The sequence below is a fragment of the Bubalus bubalis genome, chromosome 14 (genome assembly GCF_019923935.1).
Source record: "Bubalus bubalis isolate 160015118507 breed Murrah chromosome 14, NDDB_SH_1, whole genome shotgun sequence".
Classification (NCBI taxonomy): Eukaryota; Metazoa; Chordata; class Mammalia; order Artiodactyla; family Bovidae; genus Bubalus; species Bubalus bubalis.
In genome coordinates, this window is record NC_059170.1 from 80,509,362 (window position 1) to 80,531,504 (window position 22,143).

Consider the following 22,143-nt stretch of genomic DNA (forward strand, 5'->3'; position numbering starts at 1 on the left):
TATGTATGAGATATCTTTTGCTGATATATCCAGATAATCAGAATACTTAAGAGTTAAAAACTTAGGTGAGTCATTAGATGTACTTGAACATCAAAGAGATGAGATTAGGCCTTGTTCTCCCCCAAATTAGATCATACTGTATTGTAAAAATTCTCATATGAAATGGAGTCATAAAATAGAGTAGTAGTATGTGGCAAAACTTTTCAGTTGTTATAACTGAAAGAAAAAAGTGAAAGTGTTAGTCCTTCAGTTGTGTCTGATTCTTTGCAACCCCATGGGCTGTAGCCTGCCAGGCTCCTCTGTCCATGGAATTCTCCAGGCAAGAATACTAGAATAGGTTGCCATTTCCTTCTACAGGGGATCTTCCTGACCCAGGGCTCAAACCCAGGTCTCCCACACTGCAGGCAGATTCTTTAGGGTATGAGCCACTAGGGAAGCCCAGTTAAGAATATAGAAAAACATTATTAGTAATATTAAAAGAGTAAATTAGCAAGCAGATCAAACTGAATAAAGAGCTAAAATAAGCCTTGAAGGATAATATCTGGTATAAAATACAATTCTGGAATTATTTTGGAAAATCAAAATGCAGAAAAAAATCTATCAGTGTAACTTACACTATATTTTAAGATGCTGAGGAAAAGGAGAATATTTTTAGCAATAAATTTTAAAGAATATAGCAGATTATTACATCAAAAAAGCCTCCTTTGGCAGCAAAGTGTGCGGCATGATGTCTGTCATTGTCAAATGCATTCACGTCTCCTCCTCTTTCCAATATCCCTCGAACTAGTTCTGTCACTCCCTCTCTTGATGCTTCCATTAAAGCTGTGCGACCTGTGGACTGGACATGAAACAGACCAGATGCTGTTTATCCCTGTTATACAACATGACACATTCAGTATAGACATGGTCTAAATCCATTCGGCCTTAGAGTCACACTGACATTTTCAGTTTTGTACAGTTTTATTGGTTTCATGTAACAAACAGGAAACATGAAGTCAGTAAAATGGGTCAGTGTACAAAATGTGGAATTCTATAATCAGAGTCAAGGTCACACCAGATTTTCCTATGAGAACACCATGCTAAAAAGTGCAGTTTCTTGCCAAGAAAGTAGAGCAAAAAGGGAGAAGAGAGGGTAAAACATACACTAAAATTAGGCTACAGGTGTTTTCTAATGAGAAGAAAATCTATTTTTATTGTCGGGAAATGACAATTAAAAGAAAACTCAATAAAATTAGCCAAGTAAGGAGAGGGAGCAAGATAATTAAGGGAAACAGCAGAGCTACATATTTTCTTAGATGATAAATTTTTATTAGGCATCAGGAATATCTTTTCTATTTCCTGTAATGATCTTTTAATATTGTACATAATAGATACCAATTTTTCAAACATAATTAGGAAAACAGACCATAGAATCATGGCCATGCCATATAAAGATAATGGAAGTCTATGATTTTAAAGCATTTTGAACAGAAATGAAAAGTCTGTAAGCTAACACGATAATTTTACCACATTCAAGTGAAAAAATAGAATAACAGGATTCTGTAATTGAAAAAAAGGAATATTTATGATCAGAGAAATAGTCTTACTGTGTTGATAGCATTTGGATTTGCCCCTTTTTCCAAAAACATCAGGCACACATCCTTAACATCATGTGCTTCTTCACAAGCTCTAAGGAATATTGGCTTTCCTTCACAGGTACAGTTGTTGACATCCGCACCATGTTCCAAGGCGATCAGTGCACACCGATAATGCCGCTTAGTAGGTAAAATGCAGTAAAACAAAATACCTGCAGAAAAATAGAATCCCCAAAGAGCAGTTAACTAGTAGTCTCTCTACATTTGAAGCAGATAGGAAGGAACAAAGAATAATTTTAAAATTCATAATTAGCTAGTTGAAGGTGAGATAGAGCAAAGGCATTTATGCCTTGGTTTTCTCTCTGAAATCAACTGAAACACCAAGACAGAGAAACCAGAAAGGAACCCCAACCTCTGATAAGAGCTAGAAAACAGTCATAACCAAAATGTGACAGGATCTTGTTTGAGAAGAATCTGAGTGCTGGAATGTGAGCCCCTGTTGACCCTGGGTATTTGGCATCCTGCAATCTATATACCAGTGTCCTCCTTAGAATATGCAGGAGTGTGTGTGCCCGAGAGTTACTGGTGGATCCCTGGACCCCCTTCGAAACTGCAGAGTGGCAAGGGAGGTAGTACTGAATGATGAAATGCGTACACCAGCCACATTTACAGGGAGCAGGCTGCCTGTGCAGTTGCAGTGAGAAGAAAATGTAGATGGCAATGTGTTCACTGCAGAGAGAAAAATGCTAACTCCTCATATCTGGTATCCGTGACATACAGACCCTCAACATAATCCATGTCAAAAATGTACTACAGACCAGGGATACTGTTTATAAACCCTGGTCAGAGTTTTCTTAAGAAACTCAAGTAAACAGCAGACAAACTCCAAACTCACTTTGTAATGACTTCACTCTAAAAACAGACTTCATTCAAATAGGAACAGTAACCAACAAAAAACCAGCATACGACCTATGAACAAAGATACTGAAAGAAAAGGAAAGGAAGCTAACAAACACTAGGCAAAAATTGTATAATCAAATAACTATACCACATGAAAATCACTGACTGATCCATTACTGATAACAAAAATTTAAATATAACTTTTTCTGAAACAAAAATGTAAAGGCAGACCAAACCAAAAAGATAAATAGAAGGAAAAGATGAATTTGAGCAAGTATATCTTATAAAAGAAATGGTAGAGAAAAATTAAACCACTAAAGAAATGAAAGTCACATGGAAGCAGGAAAAAGGATGCCAAAACCATAGTCAGGGACATGGAGGAAAAAGTTGAAAGAACTTGAAAAAAATCCAAGAGTTTAAATGGTCTAGAAAGGCAAATAATATTTAACTTGTATGTAATTGGTGTTCAATAAAAGACCAAATGGGACAGAAAAATGGAGAGATATAATAAAAGAAAACCCTCTTGAAGTAAAAACCTAGATCTAGCAGCAATATACTGGATGTCAGGAAAAACTGATTAGGAACAATACATAATATGTGCCTAGACAAAACTAGATACAGAAAGTGTCCTGTGAGCAGCCAGTTAAAAATTCAAGCCATCTCTAAAGGAGGAAATGTCAAGTTTGGCTGCAAGACTTTGGCACAGCAACATTCAGTGCTAGAAAATAAGCAAAGGAGTTTTATAATGTCACTTGGGAAAGAAAACAGGGAATTTTTAACACTCAGTCAAGTAATTGTTTATATATAAAAGAGATGAAGATATAAACTTAAAGATGCAAGAAATCAAAGTATATAAGCCCAAAGGAGTGAGCTAAACTACTCAATGACAAAAATGAGTCTAACAGGAGATCAACAAGGAATATGTGACTAAAAGACCCATGATAGATGCTGAATCCCTTCAATCATTGAATCAAACCTCAATCACTTTGGGAATTCTAGATACAGAAAATAAAATTGTAGTTCACAATGAGGGAGGTGGGAGGGGGGTTCAGGATGGGAACACGTGTACAGCCGTGGCAGATGCATGTTGATGTATGGCAAAACCAATACAATATTGTAAAGTAAAAATAATAATAATAATAATAAAATTTAAAAAAAGAAACTAAAAACAGAGAAAAAAAGAAATAATAGGGAAATTTAACAAAACTTGTAGGGAAGAGAGGAAAGAAGAGAGTTTAAGCATTCAATTTTCTTTATCTTTTATTGCAGGAGTTTTGAGATATTATTAAAAACAGACAAAAGGTATGAAAAGAATCATTGAAAAACTAAAATGATTATAATTTACTAAAATTAGATACTGGAAAGGAAGTGACAGGAAGAATTCTTGTACCAATCTCATCTTTCATAGAAAAATATCAATGAACACTGTTTAGTGTGCTGATTTGATAAACAGAGGTTTATGTATATGTAAAGCTGTCAAGTTAGCCATTAAAAGAACTAGAAACAGACCATTAATTTTAGAAAATATGAGAAGGAAGATATACACACATATAACAAAAAAAAAAGATCATATGGACCTAGAGAAAATTATTTTTGCATGTATTTATCTGTGTATTTATATAAATTAAATATATTATGCTTTTATAGAATAAAATAAATGACAGTTCTGTAGAGTATTTGGAAGGAATGATGCTAAAGCTGAAACTCCAGTACTTCGGCCACCTCATGTGAAGAGTTGACTGGGAAAGACTGGATTCTGGAAAGACTGTCGATTGGAAAAGACCCTGATGCTGGGAGGGATTGGGGGCAGGAGGAGAAGGGGACGACAGAGGATGAGATGGCTGGATGGCATCACCAACTCGTTGGACATGAGTTTGAGTGAACTCTGGGAGTTGGTGATGGACAGGGAGGCCTGGCATGCTGCAATTCATGGGGTCTCAAAGAGTCTAACACATCTGAGCAACTGAACTGAACTGAACTACCATTAAAATAAAAATACAATTTATGTGAAAATAAAAACTGAAATATATTTCATATAAACATGCATCTGAAATAGTTATTCAAACAGTTAAAAACAGAAAGATGTCAAGGATATGTTGAAAATCAAAGATAGAGAAGCCATAGCAGGCAAGAGTGAACCAACACAACAACAATGCAACAATTGCAGGTTTTGCTGTTGTCGTTGTTGTTTTGGTTCACTTTTGCCTGTTATGACTTCTCTGTCTTTGATTTTGCATTTTCAACATGTCCCTGACCATCTTTCTATTTTTAATTGTTTGAGTAACTCTCATTTTTAAATTTTCATTTCATGTATTTTTATTTTAATGGTAGAGTTTATTCAGTTTACATTTATCTAGATGCTCCATAGAACTGCCATTTGTTTTATACTATGAAAGCATCACTTGCTCCGTTCCCCCACCTCCCTGGTCCATAGAAAAATGGTCTTCCACGAAACCAGTCCCTGGTGTCTCATTGGGGAAAAATATTGGGGACCACTGTTGTATAGGTCTTTGAAAGGCTTCTGTTTTTTTTTTAGAATAAAAACATTAAAAAATATATTTGACTCATGAGTGCATTAAATAATTAAATAGTTGTTCCTTTTCTTTGTCCTCTTCTCTTGTTATAAGCAAGTCACTTATCAAATACCATGTCCACAGAGAGTTATGAAAGCAGATTCTGTTCCTGTCAGAAAACATTAATTAATGGTATAAAATAGGATTCATTTTCTAATGTGGGACTGATGTTAATGGCTTTGTACTTGAAGAAATTCTTTGGAACAACTGATTAAATCTACCAATTATGTTAAGCCTGGTGGTAATTTTCTTAGTAATTTTCATGAGGCTGCATCATGAAAGATGATGCAGAACCATGAGTTGTTTGGATAAGAAGCTTCCAGATCGTGGTCTTAAGACAGGATTTGGGAGGGAAAGAGTGAGACAGTGCTGGCTCGCCTGAATAATCACAGACATGCCATATTTCTATGATTAAGTCATATTTCCAAATATAGTTTTAAAACAACTAATAGAAAGTTGGAGCTTATGTCAGAATCCACCTTAGTTCCTCAAGTTCTCAAATGCAACTACTTTCTACATAGACTGCTCTTGAGAGCAAAACCCTAGCTCAAGTATTACTTGAGGTTCTAACATGTCAAATTCTAAATGGATTTTATATTTTACAATAAGTGATTATGATTATGGAAATATCAGTGTGTCATGTTGAAAGTTCTCCACATTAAAAAAAAAAAGATTAATTCTAATATTTTTTCTCAATGAGAAAATTCTCAGAACTGGTTTTCCTAAGAAACATCTACACTGTTTTCAAATTATGGGAAGATAACGAGAGTGAGAAACTAGCCTCTCAATACTACATGCCATGAGTAACTCCCTTCTAAAGTCTGAAAGCAAACAATGCATTATACTGACTTCTAAAATTAAGAAAAAATGCAAATCGAATTGCATTTACTAGATAGAATGCTAAGAGTTTTTACCTTTTCCTTCATTATCAACAACAGTCATATCGGCTTTTGCTTTGGCTAATATTTCCATGGACAATTCGTGGCCCAGTTCTGCAGCCCTCATAGTCGGAGTACAGCCCATTTTGTCTTGCACATCAGGGTGAGCACCAAGGCTCAGGAGAAAGCTGACCATGTCGATGTCATTGGAAACTGAGGCTAAGTGCAGAGCACTGTTTCCATTGACTGGGTCTGTGAAATTGATGAGTTCAGGATATCCGAGCCTGGTCAACTTCTCTATCTGCTTCTTGTCTTTGTTCCGAACACACTGAAGAACTTTGTAGATCTGCAGGTTCTCAAGTCTCTTATCTGCTAAAGCCATATTTGACCAGCTTCTTGCAAATGCCTTTGTGGGCCAAATCAAAAACTACAGTAGCAAAAATCAAAGCAAAACATAGAACTCAGAGTTATTTTTTTCATCTTGATTTTGACTAAACAGTATTCTAAGGCTTCCCTAAGAAGAGATGCTGTTTCTTATGAAACATTATTACCATAATTTATTGCAACTAATTTCATGAAAGCAGAAATTACACATAAGCACAAAAATACTCAGGTAGCATAATGTTAAAATATTTCAAAACAAATCTTCCATCATAAAGTAAACTGGGTATGCAGTTTTCTTATTACCTCATTTAATCATCCCTCCTTGACACAGCCTTACCGTTTACCCATGAAGGAGGTGAGGTCAACTAAACTGCTGAGCTTCCCACTACAATGCTCTGTATCAGCACATGTCTCACAGTGTAGAGAACACACAGATTTCAGCACTTTAAAAATGCTGTAAAGATTGTGTAGAAATGTGAGCTGCTCATTATAAACAGGAATCTCTTGAGCTCTGGGAAATACCAAGATGTGATGGATGATTCATGTTTTAACTTATGTGGGAATGAGGCAGGTAAATGATTGAGACACAACTGTAAATTTTCATAAATAATCCCACTAAGTTGCAATGAGCCTTCTAATGCATAATTTTATCTCTTATTGCTTATTCAATTCCAAAACACATTATTTTGAGTCAAGTAGTAGACCACGTTGTTGTTGTTCTGTTGCTTGTGTCTGAATCTTTGTGACCCCATGGACTGTAGCACGCCAGACTTCCCAATCCTTCACCATCTCCTAGAGCTTGTTCAAACTCATGTCCATTGAGTCGGTGATGCCATCCAGCCAACTTGTCCTCTGTCGTCGCCTTCTCCACCTGCCTTCTATCCAGCATCAGGATCAGGATCTTTTCCAATGACTTGATTCTTCACATCAGGTGGCTAAAGTATTGGAGCTTCAGTTTCAGCATCAGTCCTTCCAATGAATATTCAGGACTGATCTCCTTTGCTGCTTCTGAGTCACTTCAGTCATGTCCGACTCTGTGCGACCCCATAGACGGCAGCCCACCAGGCTCCCCCGTCCATGGGATTCTCCAGGCAAGAACAATTAGGATGGACTTGTTGGATCTCCTTGCAGTCCAAGGGACTCGCAAGAGTCTTCCCCAACACCACAGTTCAAAAGCATCAATTCTTCGGTGCTCAGCTTTCTTTACAATCCAACTCTCACATCCATACATGACTACTGGAAAATCCATAGCTTTGACTAGATGGACCTTTGCTGGCAAAGTAACGTCTCTGCTTTTTAATACACCATGTAGGTGTGTCATAGCTTTTCTTCCGAGGAGCAAGCATCTTAATTTCACTGCTGCAGTCACCATCTGCAGTGATTTTGGAACTCAAGAAAAGAAAATCCGTCACTGTTTCCATTGTTTCCCCATCTATTTGCCATGAAGTGATGGGACCAGCTACCATGATTTTAGTTCTTTTAATGTTGAGTTTTAAGCCAGGTTCTTCACTCACCTCTTTCACCTTCATCAAGAGACTCTTTAGTTCCTCTTCACTTTCTGCCATAACAGTGATGTCATCTGCATATCTGAATTTATTGATATTTTTCCCTGCAATCTTGATTCCAGCTTGTGCTTCATCCAGCCCAGTATTTTGTATGATATACTCTGCATATAAGTTAAATAAGCAGGGCGACAATATGTACTCCTTTCCTCATTTTGAACCAGTATGTCATTCCATGTCCCATTCTAACTGTTGCTTCTTGACCTGCAAACAGGTTTTGCAGGAAGGAGGTAAGGTGGTCTGGTATTTCCATCTGTTTCAGAATTTTCCAGTTGTGATCCACACAGTCAAAGGCTTTAACGTAGTCAATGAAGCAGAAGTAGATGTTTTTCTGTAATTCTCTTGACTTATCTATGATCCATTGGATGTTGGCAATTTGATCTCTCGTTCCTCTGCCTTTTCTAAATCCAGCTTGTATATCTGAAATTTCTTGGTTCACGTGTGGTTGAAGCCTAGTTTAGAGGACTTTGAACATGACTTTAGCAAGCCTGTGAAATGAGTGCAATTGTTAGGTATGAAATTAAAAAACTCTTGCTTCTTGGAAGAAAAGCTATGACCAACCTAGACAGCATATTATAAAGAAGAGACATTACTTTGCCACCAAAGGTCTATACAGTCAAAGCTATGGTTTTTCCAGTAGTCATGTATGGATGTGAGAGTTGGACCATAAAGAAGGCTGAGCACTGAAGAACTGATGCTTTCAAACTAGGGTATTGAAGAAGACTCTTGAGAATCCCTTGGACAGCAAGGAGATCAAACCAGTCAATCCTAAAGAAAATCAACTCTGAATATTCATTGAGAGAACTCATGCTGAAGCTGAAGCTCCAATACTCTGGCCACCTGATGTGAAGAGCCAACTCAGTGGACAAGACCCTAATGCTGGGAAAGATAGAAGGCAGGTGGAGAAGGGGATGACAGAGGATGAGATGATTGGATGGCATCACCAACTCAATGGACATGAGTTTAAACAAACTCTGGGAGGTAGTGAAGGACAGGGAAGCCTGGTGGGCTGCAGTCTGTGGGGTTGCAAAGAGTCAGACATGACTGAGGGACTTCTACTTCACTTCACTTCCTGCCCCTGGAACCTCTGTTCCCTCTGCCTACAGTGTTCTTTGCTCAGAATTTCTGTTGGGTGGCATTCTCACCACTCAAATTGCAGCCACAATGTTACATCATCCTTTTGGTTTATTTTCTTCACAATATTAAGTAAAACATTTCTATATATAACATCTAGAGACCTGAAAATATAGATATATTCCATTTATGTACTGTTTGTCTCTCCCACTAGTAGCCTGTGTTCATGGCATAGAAGCTTTATATTTTGATTATCATTGTCTCTCCATCACCCAGAACCTGACTTTATGAGGCAGCCAATAAATATTTGCTCAATAAATGATGACTGAAGGTTAAAAACTTGAGTGGAAGAAACAAAGAAAACGCCTAAGTTTCTGGTTTGAGCAATCTGTGTCTGAGATGGAGTACTCAGGATGGGATCCAGATTGGTTAGGGAGTATAGATGGCTAGGCTTTGAACATGCTGAATTAGACTTCACAAGGGGATGGGAAACCTTATTCAGGCAGAGAGCTGAGTCTGGTGCATGGGAATGATGAGGTTTTTTGTAATTGCAGTCAGTCCATGACTGGGTGAGGGCAAGGAGGAAGGTGTTCCAGTAAGTGACCACCACAATCAGATTTGTGCTGGGGCCCTTCCTTTCTTCCTCCTCTTCTGCCTGCTGTTTATGCTTTGTGCTTCCTCTTTTGCTGTGGAAAACATCAGCAATTACATGGCATGTGGCTTTAATGTTCTGCTTGCTGTAGCCCCTCTGTTCCCTTCTAATCTGTTTACAATGTGTGATGGACTAGGAACTGATGAGGCAGTTTGCTAGCACCATGTGTATAAATAGGCTCCCATTAAGTCCCAAGCTGCTTGAGAACTCATCCTCTAGCCTTTGTGGCTTGGCTTGGTGACATTTATTTTTGCTGGCATTTATGGCTTGTTGCATTATTATTAGCCTTTTCTGATTAGGTGCAGGGTTGTCTTACCTCATACATACATCACATACAGAATAGGATAAGATGCTCCTCTAAAGCTTATTGCTTACACTGAGTTGATGCAACCTCATTTGTGAGGATAGAGACATGCTTCAGGGTTGTCTCTGAGTGCAATGCCCCTACAAATAACTAGCAGCATATGGCCTTGTCCAATTAAGATACAAGGATGACTTAAGCAGCCCATAGGTCAGTTTTATGGCTTGCATCTCTTGGCGAAAGCTTGGAGATGCTGAGGAGAGAGCAAAGGCCTTGTGTAGTGCTCTTCGCTACCAACTGATAAGACTGACTCCCTTGGGGGAAACAGAAATCCTGCCCTCTTAGTCCTGGGTTGCTCATAGATTGTATAGCATCTCTGATGCTCAGGAGGGTCACAACATACACACACATCTCAGTACGTATGTGTGGCCCTGGAGCATCCTGGCAAACCCCTATCTAAACATCCCTGTGGACAGTCTCAAAAGGTAGTGGAAATAATGGAATTCCTCAAATTGAAGTTCATGTTTGGAGTCTGGATATTCTGAAATCATATGGAAATCTACAGGGTGTGTGTGTCCAGGTAAATTTTTCCCTTGTAGGGAGAGATCCACAGAGCTCACGAATTTCTCAAAGGAGCCTATGAGGCAAGAGTAATTGGTTACAAAGAGGAGAGGTACAGTGAAAAGGGTGTGCAATGGGAAACCAGATCTGTTGCTCCCCCTCCTCCCCACCTTGTGTTTCATCCTCCTCTGCAACATTATCTATACAAAGGAGTTGAATAAACCTTGACAAGTCACCTACCTAGTTTGTGCCTTGGTCTCTTCATCTGTGAAATGGGGATAAGAATACTGCACACTTCACGGACTGTGTGAAGCAGAAATGAGATCAGCTTTGTAAAGAATTTAGCCAAGTCTCTCCACACAGGCTGGCCATGAATAAATCAAACATCTGTGGGTTTCAGCTCATACATAAGCCAAGGTTTACATTTCGGGTGTTCTTTACTGTCCCCTACAATTTTAAGTCTCAGAAAAATCTAGAAGGGAGGGAGGGTATGATGTAATTTCAAAAGAAAGTCCAGGTGACAGGGACGAAGGTGCCGAGCTCACCTCTTAGTCGCCTCGAGGATCAGGGGCCAAAGATGTCATCGCCCCGACGCGCCTCCTCTCGAGGGGGCGGGTTTTGGCGCGGGTCCCAGACGCGACCCTGGGCTCCCCCGGCCCGGCTTGGGCGGCCAGTCGTGAATGGTGTCCCTTTGGGTAGAGCAGGCTAGCAGGCGCGCGGGGCAGCGGGGAAGCGAGTGTGTCTGTCCTTGGGCTCCGGACCCGCCGAGGACGAGCGCGCTGCCCGGTCTCCGCAGGGAGCGGGGGAGGGGGGCCAGCGGCCCCGGCCTATTGTGAGGTCCCGCCGAGCGAGAGAGGCCTGCTGCCACGGCAACCGGCCAGGTGCGCGGGGCGGGGCGGCCGGGGCTCGTCTCCGCCCACCGCCCGCCGCCCCGCCCACGGGGTGGCCTGGTCCTGAAGGGGGGGCCCCGACAAGGGTGCGAGAAGGTGTCAGCGCTCACAGAGCGGATGGCGGGGGCCCTGCGGCCCTTGCTGCCGTCTCCAGGAGGCCTCCCTTCCTCAGCCTCTTCTCCCACCTCCTGCTCTCATTCAAAAAGTAATTTAATCAGAAAGGTAAAGCTCATATAGCATGTTAGCCGCTCAGTCGTGTCCAACACTTTGCGACCCCATGGACTGTGGCCCGCCAGGCTCCTCTGTCCATGGAGATCTCCAGGCAAGAATACTGAAGTGGACTGCCATTCCCTTCTCAGGAATGGAACTCAGGTTTGGAACCCAGGTCTCCTGCACTGCAAGCAGATTCTTTACTGTCTGAGCTACAGGGAAGCCCCAAAGCTCATATAGCATTGATTAATTAAATTAGTTAATTAAACAGTAAAGTTAAATGAAAATACAAGGAATTATACAATAAAATGAAAAGGGAATCTGCCTGTCAGAGGAGACAACTGCTGTAGATTATTACAAATTTTCTTTCTCATGGATCCTAGAAATGTTCTTTTCATACTCTAAGAAATACACACACACACACACACACATACTTTAAAAGATTTATATACAAATGGAACAAAATATATCATGGAGATAATTTTATTTCAGGGCCTACAAAGTTGCCCTAATATCCCTACCCACCCCCCAACCTTCTGACACATTCACACTATTTTGGAGGCAAATTCTGAAAGTTTTATTTGTTCATGTGAATATAAAATATGTATGCTTTTTAAAATAGTATGTAATAGCTTCTGATGAAAAGCAATATTTCCTTACCCCATCTATCTTCTAGTTTACACTTTATTTAAAAATATGATTCAGGACTCTTCCATGAACACGAGAGAGCAAGCAATTAATATATAACACATGAAAAGTATGAAGAAAGAAACCATACCATGGCTAAAGAGAAAGCAGTCTGCCTTGATAGCCTGGGTTTTTTCCTGCTATACTGCATCTGCCCTTTTCTGACCTCAGAGGTAACCACTATTGTGAATTTTGTATTGATCACCCCCTGGCTTTTTAAAAATGTGTTGCTTTATATGAAGACTTCCCTAAATAATATGTATTTAATATTGCATGTTTTCAGAATGTATAAAAATGGTATAGAATAGTGTATTATTGTTTTGATGATTTTTTTCAACATCTTATTTTTGAAATGTATATTTTTTGATAGGTTTAATTGTAGCTCCTTTATCTTAACAGCTGTAAACTCTTCCATTGTATCACCATTCCATTCCCCTTCTAAGTCTGTTCTACTACTGTTATGTATTTAGGCTGTCCCCAGTATTTATTATTAAAAGCAATGATGTTATAATCATGTTTGTACATGTCTCTAGATTCTCAAATTCAAAGGTATATACCTAAGAGTGAAATTTCTGGGTCATAGGTCATTTATAATGTCAAGATAATGTCAACTTGTTTTCCAGGTGTGTATAACAATTAAGACTCCAGTTACAAGTATGTGTCTTAGCCAAAATTTGCTTTTGTTACACTTTTAACTTTTTGCCAGTCTATTTCATGATTTTATTTTGTATGCTCTAATTACTAATTGTTAGTCTAAAAGCTTGATTGTGTGTATCTATTTATTGGAAAGCTACACTATTCACCCTCAAGCAGGCACCACACAACTCAGATTATTTTAATAGAATCAGGGCACCATTTCTTTTATTACTGTTTCTCAGTATAGAGAAAGCCTCACATTTGGGCTTGGCTTGTTAATCTAGTGGGGTTTGGCAGTGAAGAGAAAGTCACTCACTTGTTGTCTCAGTTTGTAAAACCAGAATATTATGAGCTACCCTTACAAGCCATAAAGGAAGTAGGCCTAACATGAATGATATCGGGAATTCCCTGGCAGTCCAGTGGTTAGGACTCGTGTTTTCATTGCCAAGGGTGAAGGTTTGATCCTGGCAGGGCATGAGCCACAAGATGTGGCCAAATATAAAAAGCAAACAAACAAAACAAAAAACAATGAATGAGCTCATCTTGGCTCTGGTGGACAAATGTGACTGATTCTTGGGGAATACTTCAGTAGATGAACAATTTAAACTCCCTATTACAGGTCATCAAGGGATTTTTACCACAGTAGTACTCTTCATTCTGGAGACAAAGTTGATGTTGATGTTCAGCTCTGGAGAAGATTCCTAAAGTTATTTGAGGATTTGGTAGGTTTGGGAAGAGACACACCTAGAAGTCCAAGGGAACAGAATAGTCATGTGTAAGCTATGCTTGGATTTATCAGAACTCTTGTTGCAAATATTCTGAGTAGAAGTTGGGCAAATGTTTGTTAGTCGATAGAGACCTTGGAGATAAACAAAGCAGTCTGACTCACTCTTATAAGATGGTTTCAGGGAACATTTTCCCCTGAAAGGGTAATCTCTGGGTTCAATAAAAATTCTCTTTGATTTTATGAGCAGGTAGCTGAAAAGTAATTTGGCAATGGATAATCATGTTTGATTGTAACCTTTTTGTAGCTTAGGGAGGTTAGTTTGGCTGAGCAGTATATTGATAAATACCAGCTTCCTCTAATGAGGCAGCAGGCATACAAGGGTAAAATTTTAGAAATCCCACATGTTAGCAAATAGACAACCTTTCCCCCTCTTTCACCAGAGATCTTAAAAACACAGAAAAGTTATTAACTTGAACTTTATTTTTTTCTACTTAGCCATTTGGCAGCAGAGTTGTCAGAACTTGGGCAACACAAAGAAAAAAACGAGAGGAAAGGGCCTTAATAGAATATAAACTAATGAAAACTTGACAGAAAAGTTTATGGCGTTCTTACTGTTGGGTAGGAAAAGCCTTTCCTCTACCCTTCTACGGAGAAGGCAATGGCAACCCACTCCAGTACTCTTGCCTGGAAAATCCCATGGATGGAGGAGCCTGGTAGGCTGCAGTCCATGGGGTCGCTAAGAATCAGACATGACTGAGCGACTTCACTTTGACTTTTCACTTTCATGCATTGGAGAAGGAAATGGAAACCCACTCCAGTGTTCTTGCCTGGAGAATCCCAGGGATGGGGGAGCCTGGTGGGCTTCCGTCTATGGGGTTGCACAGAGTCGGACACGACTGAAGCGACTTAGAAGCAGCAGCAGCAGCTACCCTTCTGAGTGGTCTGAGAATTAAATTGAGACAGATTAACAGGAGAAAATCAAAAAAAGTTTAGTAACATGTATACAGGAGAGACGGTAGGTGTTGCAAGAGGGCATCAGAGGGCAAACACACTGAAACCATACTCACAGAAAACTAGTCAATCTAATCACACTAGGACCACAACCTTGTCTAACTCAATGAAACTAAGCCATGCCCGTGGGGCAACCCAAGATGGGCGGGTCATGGTGGAGAGATCTGACAGAATGTGGTCCACTGGAGAAGGGAATGGCAAACCACTTCAGTATTCTTGCCTTGAGAACCCCATGAACAGTATGAAAAGGCAAAATTATAGGATGCTGAAAGAGAAACTCCCCAGGTCAGTAGGTGCCCAATATGCTACTGGAGATCATTGGAGAAATAACTCCAGAAAGAGTGAAGGGATGGAGCCAAAGCAAAAACAATACCCAGCTGTGGATGTAACTGGTGATAGAAACAAGGTCCGATGCTATAAAGAGCAATATTGCATAGGAACCTGGAATGTCAGGTCCATGAATCAAGGCAAATTGGAAGTGGTCAAACAAGAGATGGCAAGAGTGAATGTCGACATTCTAGGAATTAGCGAACTGAAATGGACTGGAATGGGTGAATTTAACTCAGATGACCATTATATCTACTACTGTGGTCAGGAATCCCTCAGAAGAAATGGAGTAGCCATCACGGTCAACAAAAGAGTCTGAAATGCAGTACTTGGATGCAATCTCAAAAATGACAGAATGATCTCCGTTCGTTTCCAAGGCAAACCATTCAATATCACAGTAATCCAAGTCTATGCCCCAACCAGTAACACTGAAGAAGCTGAAGTTGAATGGTTCTATGAAGACCTACAAGACCTTTTAGAACTAACACCCAAAAAAGATGTCCTTTTCATTATAGGGGACTGGAATGCAAAAGTAGGAAGATCAAGAAACACCTGGAGTAAAAGGCAAATTTGGCCTTGGAATACAGAATGAAGCAGGGCAAAGACTGATAGAGTTTTGCCAAGAAAATGCACTGGTCATAACAAACACCCTCTTCCAACAACACAAGAGAAGACTCTCTACATGGACATCACCAGATGGTCAACACCAAAATCAGATTGATTATATTCTTCGCAGCCAAAGATGGAGAAGCTCTATACAGTTAGCAAAAACAAGACCAGGAGCTGACTGTGGCTCGGACCATGAACTCCTTATTGCCAAATTCAGAAATTGAAGAAAGTAGGGAAAACCACTAGACCATTCAGGTATGACCTAAATCAAATCCCTTATGATTATACCGTGGAAGTGAGAAATAGATTTAAGGGCCTAGATCTGATAGACAGAGTGCCTGACGAACTATGGACAGAGGTTCATGACATTGTACAGGAGACAGGGGTCAAGACCATCCCCATGGAAAAGAAATGCAAAAAAGCAAAATGGCTGTCTGGGGAGGCCTTACAAATAGCTGTGAAAAGAAGAGAAGCGAAAAGCAAAGGAGAAAAGGAAAGACATAAGCATCTGAATGCAGAGTTCCAAAGAATAGCAAGAAGAGATAAGAAAGCCTTCCTCAGTGATCAATGCAAAGAAATAGAGGAAAACAACAGAATGGGAAAGACTAGAGATCTCGTCAAGAAAATTAGAGATACCAAAGGAACATTTCATGCAAAGATGGGCTCGAAAAACGACAGAAATGGTATGGACCTAACAGAGGCAGAAGATATTAAGAAGAGGTGGCAAGAATACACAGAAGAACTGTACAAAAAAGATCTTCACAACCCAGATAATCATGATGGTGTGATCACTGACCTAGAGCAAGACATCCTGGAATGTGAAGTCAAGTGGGCCTTAGAAAGCATCAGTACGAACAAAGGTAGTGGAGGTGATAGAATTCCAGTTGAGCTATTTCAAATCTTGAAAGATGATGCTGTGAAAGTGCTGCACTCAATATGCCAGCAAATTTGGAAAACTCTACAGTGGCCACAGGACTGAAAAAGGTCAGTTTTCATTCCAATTCCAAAGAAAGGCAATGCCAAAGAATGCTGAAACTACTGCACAATTGCACTCATCTCACACACTAGTAAAGTAATGCTCAAAATTCTCCAAGCCAGGCTTCAGCAATATGTGAACCGTGAACTTCCTGATGTTCAAGCTGGTTTTAGAAAAGGCAGAGGAACCAGAGATCAAATTGCCCACATCTGCTGGATCATGGAAAAAGCAAGAGAGTTCCAGAAAAACATCTATTTCTGCCTTATTGACTATACCAAAGCCTTTGACTGTGTGGATCACAATAAACTGGGGAAAATTCTGAAAGAGATGGGAATACCAGACCACCTGACCTGCCTCTTGAGAAATCTGTATGCAGGTCAGGAAGCAACAGTTAGAACTGGACATGGAACAACAGACTGGTTCCAAATAGGAAAAGGAGTTCGTCAAGGCTGTATATTGTCACCCTGTTTATTTAACTTATATGCAGAGTACATCATGAGAAATGCTGGACTGGAAGAAACACAAGCTGGAATCAAGATTGCCGGGAGAAATATCAATAACCTCAGATGTGCAGAGGACACCACCCTTATGGCAGAAAGTGAAGAGGAACTCAAAAGCCTCTTGATGAAAGTGAAAGTGGAGAGTGAAAAAGTTGGCTTAAAGCTCAACATTCAGAAGACAAAGATCATGGCACCTGGTCCCATCACTTCATGGGAAATAGATGGGGAAACAGTGTAAACAGTGTCAGACTTTATTTTTCTGGGCTCCAAAATCACTGCAGATGGTGACTGCAGCCATGAAATTAAAAGACGCTTATTCCTTGGAAGGAAAGTTATGACCAACCTAGATAGCATATTTAAAAGCAGAGACATTACTTTGCCAACAAAGGTCCGTCTAGTCAAGGCTATTGTTTTTCCTGTGGTCATGTATGAATGTGAGAGTTGGACTGTGAAGAAGGCTGAGCGCCTAACTGATGCTTTTGAACTGTGGTGTTAGATAAGACTCTTGAGAGTCCCTTGGACTGCAAGGAGATCCAACCAGTCCATTCTAAAGGAGATCAGCCCTGGGATTTCTTTGGAAGGAATGATGGTGAAGCTGAAACTCCAGTACTTTGGCCACCTCATGCAAAGAGTTGACTCATTGGAAAAGACTCTGATGCTGGGAGGGATTGGGGCAAGAGGAGAAGGCCACGACAGAGGATGAGATGGCTGGATGGCATTACTGACTCGATGGACGTGAGTCTGAGTGAACTCCGAGAGTTGGTGATGGACAGGGAGGCCTGGCGAGCTGCGATTCATAGGGTCGCAAATGTCGGACACGACTGAGCAACTGATCTGATCTGATCTGATACAGGAGAGAGACCTTAGAAAACCAAGCTAACTTGCCAACTTGGCAGGAGCCCTCAGCTTAAATGCCGTCTTCAGCCAAAGACGAAAGAGGTTGTTGGGGATAGGGGTTTGGGGCTTCAAAGGGGAGAGAAACAATTCAAGTGGAGATGAAAGAGCAAACATTTGGTAAACAAAATGTCTGAAGAAACAAGATAAAGAACAGGCCCTTCATCAAATTATTCAGTCTGTGAAAAGAGTGAAAGTATTAGTCGCTCAGTCCTGTCCGACTCCTTGCGACCCGTTGGTTGTACGCCAGGCTCCTCTGTTCATGGAGTTCTCCAGGCAAGAATACTGGAGTGGGTTGCCATTCCCTTCTCTAGGGAATCTTCCCAACCCGAGTCTCCTGCATTGCAGGCACATTCTTTAGCGTCTGAGCAAGAATGGGGAGGTCAAAAGAAAGATGCCCTGACTCTTGAGGCCTTGATTGCTTTTATCTCAAAATAATCTACCTGAGAGAAAGATACTTGGGGTGGCAAATTTTGCTACCCTATGCCCGAAATCATGCCACATAGAGTTAACAGAAGGTTATAAACTAACAGAAATTCTTGAGCTTGTCTTACAGAACAAGAGATAATCTAAGGAACAGCTTGTTAAAACCCCTTTGCTTGTAAACTGCCTTCATTAATTAAGCTCGCTTTAGTTATTTTCCTTTTTTTTTTCTCTTTGATTGCATTCCTTTCCAGCTTCACACAGCCCACTTGCTTATAGAAACTTGGATCTGGCCCAGTGCTAGGCAGCTAGTTGGGGTCATCAACCCTAAAACAGTCCCTAGGCAGGTGTCTGATGGTGGCTTATTGACCTCAGATGATGGGAAATCACCCTCACATGCCTAGTGGCTACATTTTAAATACACAGAAACGTGTAACCCAAATGCACAGGCTCAGAACAACAATTACCTTACCTTTCCCCCTTCTTCCCAAAATCATACCCTGTGCCCTACTTCCTCCATAAATATCCCCAACCCCTTCCCTTCAAGGAGATGGATCTGAGACTAGTTCTCCTCTCTCTTCACATGGCTGCCTCATGAATAAGCTTCAGTTACAAACCTCTGTGTCTCAGGCTTTGGCTTGCCAAGAATCGAGCACACAGATCTGGTTTGGTAACACACCTCCATTCCCAACACAAACTGGGAGACAGATGGGTGCATTGGCTAAATTCTCTGTCCATAATCTAACTTGTGCTTCACTCTTTATCTGATATTAAATAAAACTTTGTCATTAAATTACAACTATGTAATTTAGTACTTCTTACATAGTCCCAGGCTTTCTGCAAAATGCTTGATAAATAAAAGTGATTCTACTGAATTATCTCACACATCTTTATTAAAGCAGACCATAGAGTAGTCGTTCCATAGATGCAATTATATCAATTAAATTAAATGTGAAAAATATTGAAATATGAATTAGTAATCTGTATGGCATGCCAGAGGGTAATAGAACATTTAATTGGAAATAAAATTTGTTGAATCATTGTGGATCTTTTCATAAGATGAAAACAAAGTAGAGTTTGTTGTTATTCTTATATTTTCACAAATATTTACAACTTTCATCTTTTATCACATCCATGTGTTAATATTTTTCCCCTCTAAAAATACTAAACCTCTCAGGGTACCTCTGTGTTGTGGGGAAGGTTATTTACTATTTTACACTGCAGATTTAAAATTTTTGTGTTATACAAGTAAATGATGGATTGATAACAGGTATTTAGTTGTTTCTTTCCAAAAGGGAAATGAAAACATGTCAAATAGCTTTGAAATGGAAAATAAATCAGTTGACAATGTAGAATTCTGTTTAATGCTTCTGGAACCAAGTCCCCCTAAACCTGAGCTCCTCTGCTGAGTTTATGATTAACCTCTGTCCAAAACTGTATTCACTTTCTTGCTGTGCCCCTGTTCCCCTTGGGATTGAGGAGAATTAAAGAAAAGAGCAGGTTGAAACTGAGCAGGACCCTGCAGGGCCCCCCTACAAAAGTCCCCATTTCTTGTTTGTTGAAAGCAATAACAACAAATTCCTCTAAGCTTTGAGTTCTAAACAACAGTCTCAAGCAGTGAAGGAACACGCAAACAAAAGAAAAGCAGTTAAGCAAGAAAAGTAGTGAGAGCTTAAGCAATAGCTTAAACAACAATTTGACCACAAAACAGAGTTCTAGTTCCTCCTCAGGAGATAGACATAACAATACCATGCCTTATCTTTGAATTGTGCTGCAGAAACTAAGACCCCTCCCTTCCCACCAAGGTGGAGGATGGTGGCTTCCTGCTGACCACAGCACATAGACCCCAGACAGTTTGGCATCAGAAAGCTGGTTAAGATTCCTGAACATCACCTTGTTACCTCACTACCAACCAATCAGAAGAAAGTCCATAAACTGCCATGTGGTACATGTGTGTGTGCTCCATGAACTGCCCTGCCTGTGTGCTCAGTCATGTCTGACTCTTTGCAACCTATGGACTGTAGCCCACCAGGCTCCTCTGTCCATGGAATTTTCTAGGCTAGAATACTGGAATGGGTTGCCATTTCCTTCTCCAGGGGATCTTCTCAACCCAGGGACTGAACCTGCATCTCGTCTCTTGCCAGGGTCCATCCCCAGCAGGATCCAGGGGTACCCTCAGGATGACCGCATAGGTGAAAGGATAGCAAAGTGGAGAGAACAGAGGCTTGATCTTCCTTGATTAACACAGAAAGCCAATAAAGCTCCTGGCACGGAACTTGCTCTGTTCACGGAGGCCACAGGCGCCCTCTCAGTGGGGTGAGGATGCAGGATGCCTGCTCCCTGGTGAAGATGCAGGGCACCTTCCCAATCGGGTCTTAGAAGCCCAGGCAAAAAAATGAACTCAGAGAGCCACTGTGCCCCAAGGAGTCATCCTGAAAGAAGAACAGAGAGAGAAAAGGAGAGAAAGGAAAAAAAGAATGACACGGGGAGACCAAGCTTCAGTGAGCGAAGCCCATAACTTTATTTTCAAAAGGAACTTTTATACCGTAACTTGTACATAGAGGGAAATGAAAGATGCAAAGTCATACAGAGTCAGCCCAAACATTACATCTGTTTTGTCTTTATTGAAACCAGGATTTTTTCTGCATACCTTTCCCATAAACAATGTTCTGTACATTATTTTCTGGCCTTGGAGGCCTATGGACATTTTATGACCCTTTTTTGATAAAGGCTGCTCAACCAGAAAACTTATTTTCCCTTGAAGTGTTTTTTCTTTATATTTCTAATCTATGTCAGCCTCAGAAAATGCTAAACAGAGTTATATTCTCACGGAGCAAAGGTGCAGTGAGTTACAACAAAGAAAGAACCAATTAGCTCAAAGGTCTGATGTGGTTAATTCCAAGGCTGCTACTTGTTTTTCTTACATTCCAACTATGTTAACTAATGCACTCCCAGGTGCACAATGGATAAGAGATATGGGAACTTGGCAGCAAGCATTGGCTTAACAAAGAAATCCTACACCAGCACTACTCTAATAGTTTTTAACTCTTTGAAAGGCTCTATATTTTTAGAATGTTTTAGGCTTCCCGTGTCTCTCACGGTTGGGAGGCTGTGAACAATCACATGTGTAGCTGCAAGAGTCTAGATAAACCTGTCAGGCAAGCTAGAAAGCCATCAGAGGGGTTTGAATTGAAACACTCCTATCATGCCCAGGAGACTTATTAACTAAAGCCCTAAGTTGACTCTTTACAGAGAAAGGTGGTCGGGGATAGCCCCCTGCTAATGTCAGAAGAGTTGGTGAAAGGCACAAAATAGTAAGACAGACAGATTCTGGTTTTGGGGTAGGTGCTCGAGCAGATCCAGGGAATCCCTTGAGGCCTGATTCACCTTTGCCTGTCAGGTTCTCTCCGCATGACCTTTGTCATGGGTGGGATCTCCCCTGGTGGCTCCTGGCAGTCTCTTGCATTGCAGAATTCTTTACCACTGTGCAACCTAGAAAGCCTTTTTCCTTGCTTCAGTTCAGTTCAGTTCAGTTGCTCAACTGTGTCCAGCTCTTTGCAACCCCATGGACTGCAGCACGCCAGGCTTCCCTGTCCATCACCAACTCCTGGAGTTTGCTCAAACTCATGTCCATCGAGTCGGTGATGCCATCCAACCATCTCATCCTCTGTCGTCCCCTTCTCCTCCCACCTTCAATCTTTCCAGCATCAGGGTCATTTCCAATGAGTCAGTTCTTCGCATCAGGTGGCCAAAGTACTGGAGTTCCAGCTTCAGCATCAGTCCTTCCAATGAAT

The 22,143-nt window shown here is 40.6% G+C and overlaps 1 protein-coding gene across 4 annotated transcripts in view; it reads right to left on the reverse strand.

Moving 5' to 3' along the window:
- The window catches only part of ANKEF1 (ankyrin repeat and EF-hand domain containing 1), a 28,790-nt gene extending 17,095 nt beyond the window's left edge, over positions 1-11,695 (reverse strand). The window contains exons 1-4 of one of the 4 annotated variants that reach the window (XM_025264581.2): positions 11,005-11,695; positions 5,962-6,352; positions 1,587-1,786; positions 689-838 (exon numbers count right to left, since the gene is read on the reverse strand). In XM_025264581.2, the coding sequence (XP_025120366.1) occupies positions 689-838; positions 1,587-1,786; positions 5,962-6,307 (696 nt within the window). In that variant the 5' untranslated portion in view covers positions 6,308-6,352; positions 11,005-11,695. Of the gene's footprint in view, positions 1-688; positions 839-1,586; positions 1,787-5,961; positions 6,353-7,823; positions 7,879-11,004 lie in introns of those variants that run through there. The other 3 variants (XM_044928302.1, XM_025264583.2, XM_044928303.1) reach the window with 3 other exon arrangements.
- Between the last annotated feature and the right edge of the window lie 10,448 nt (positions 11,696-22,143).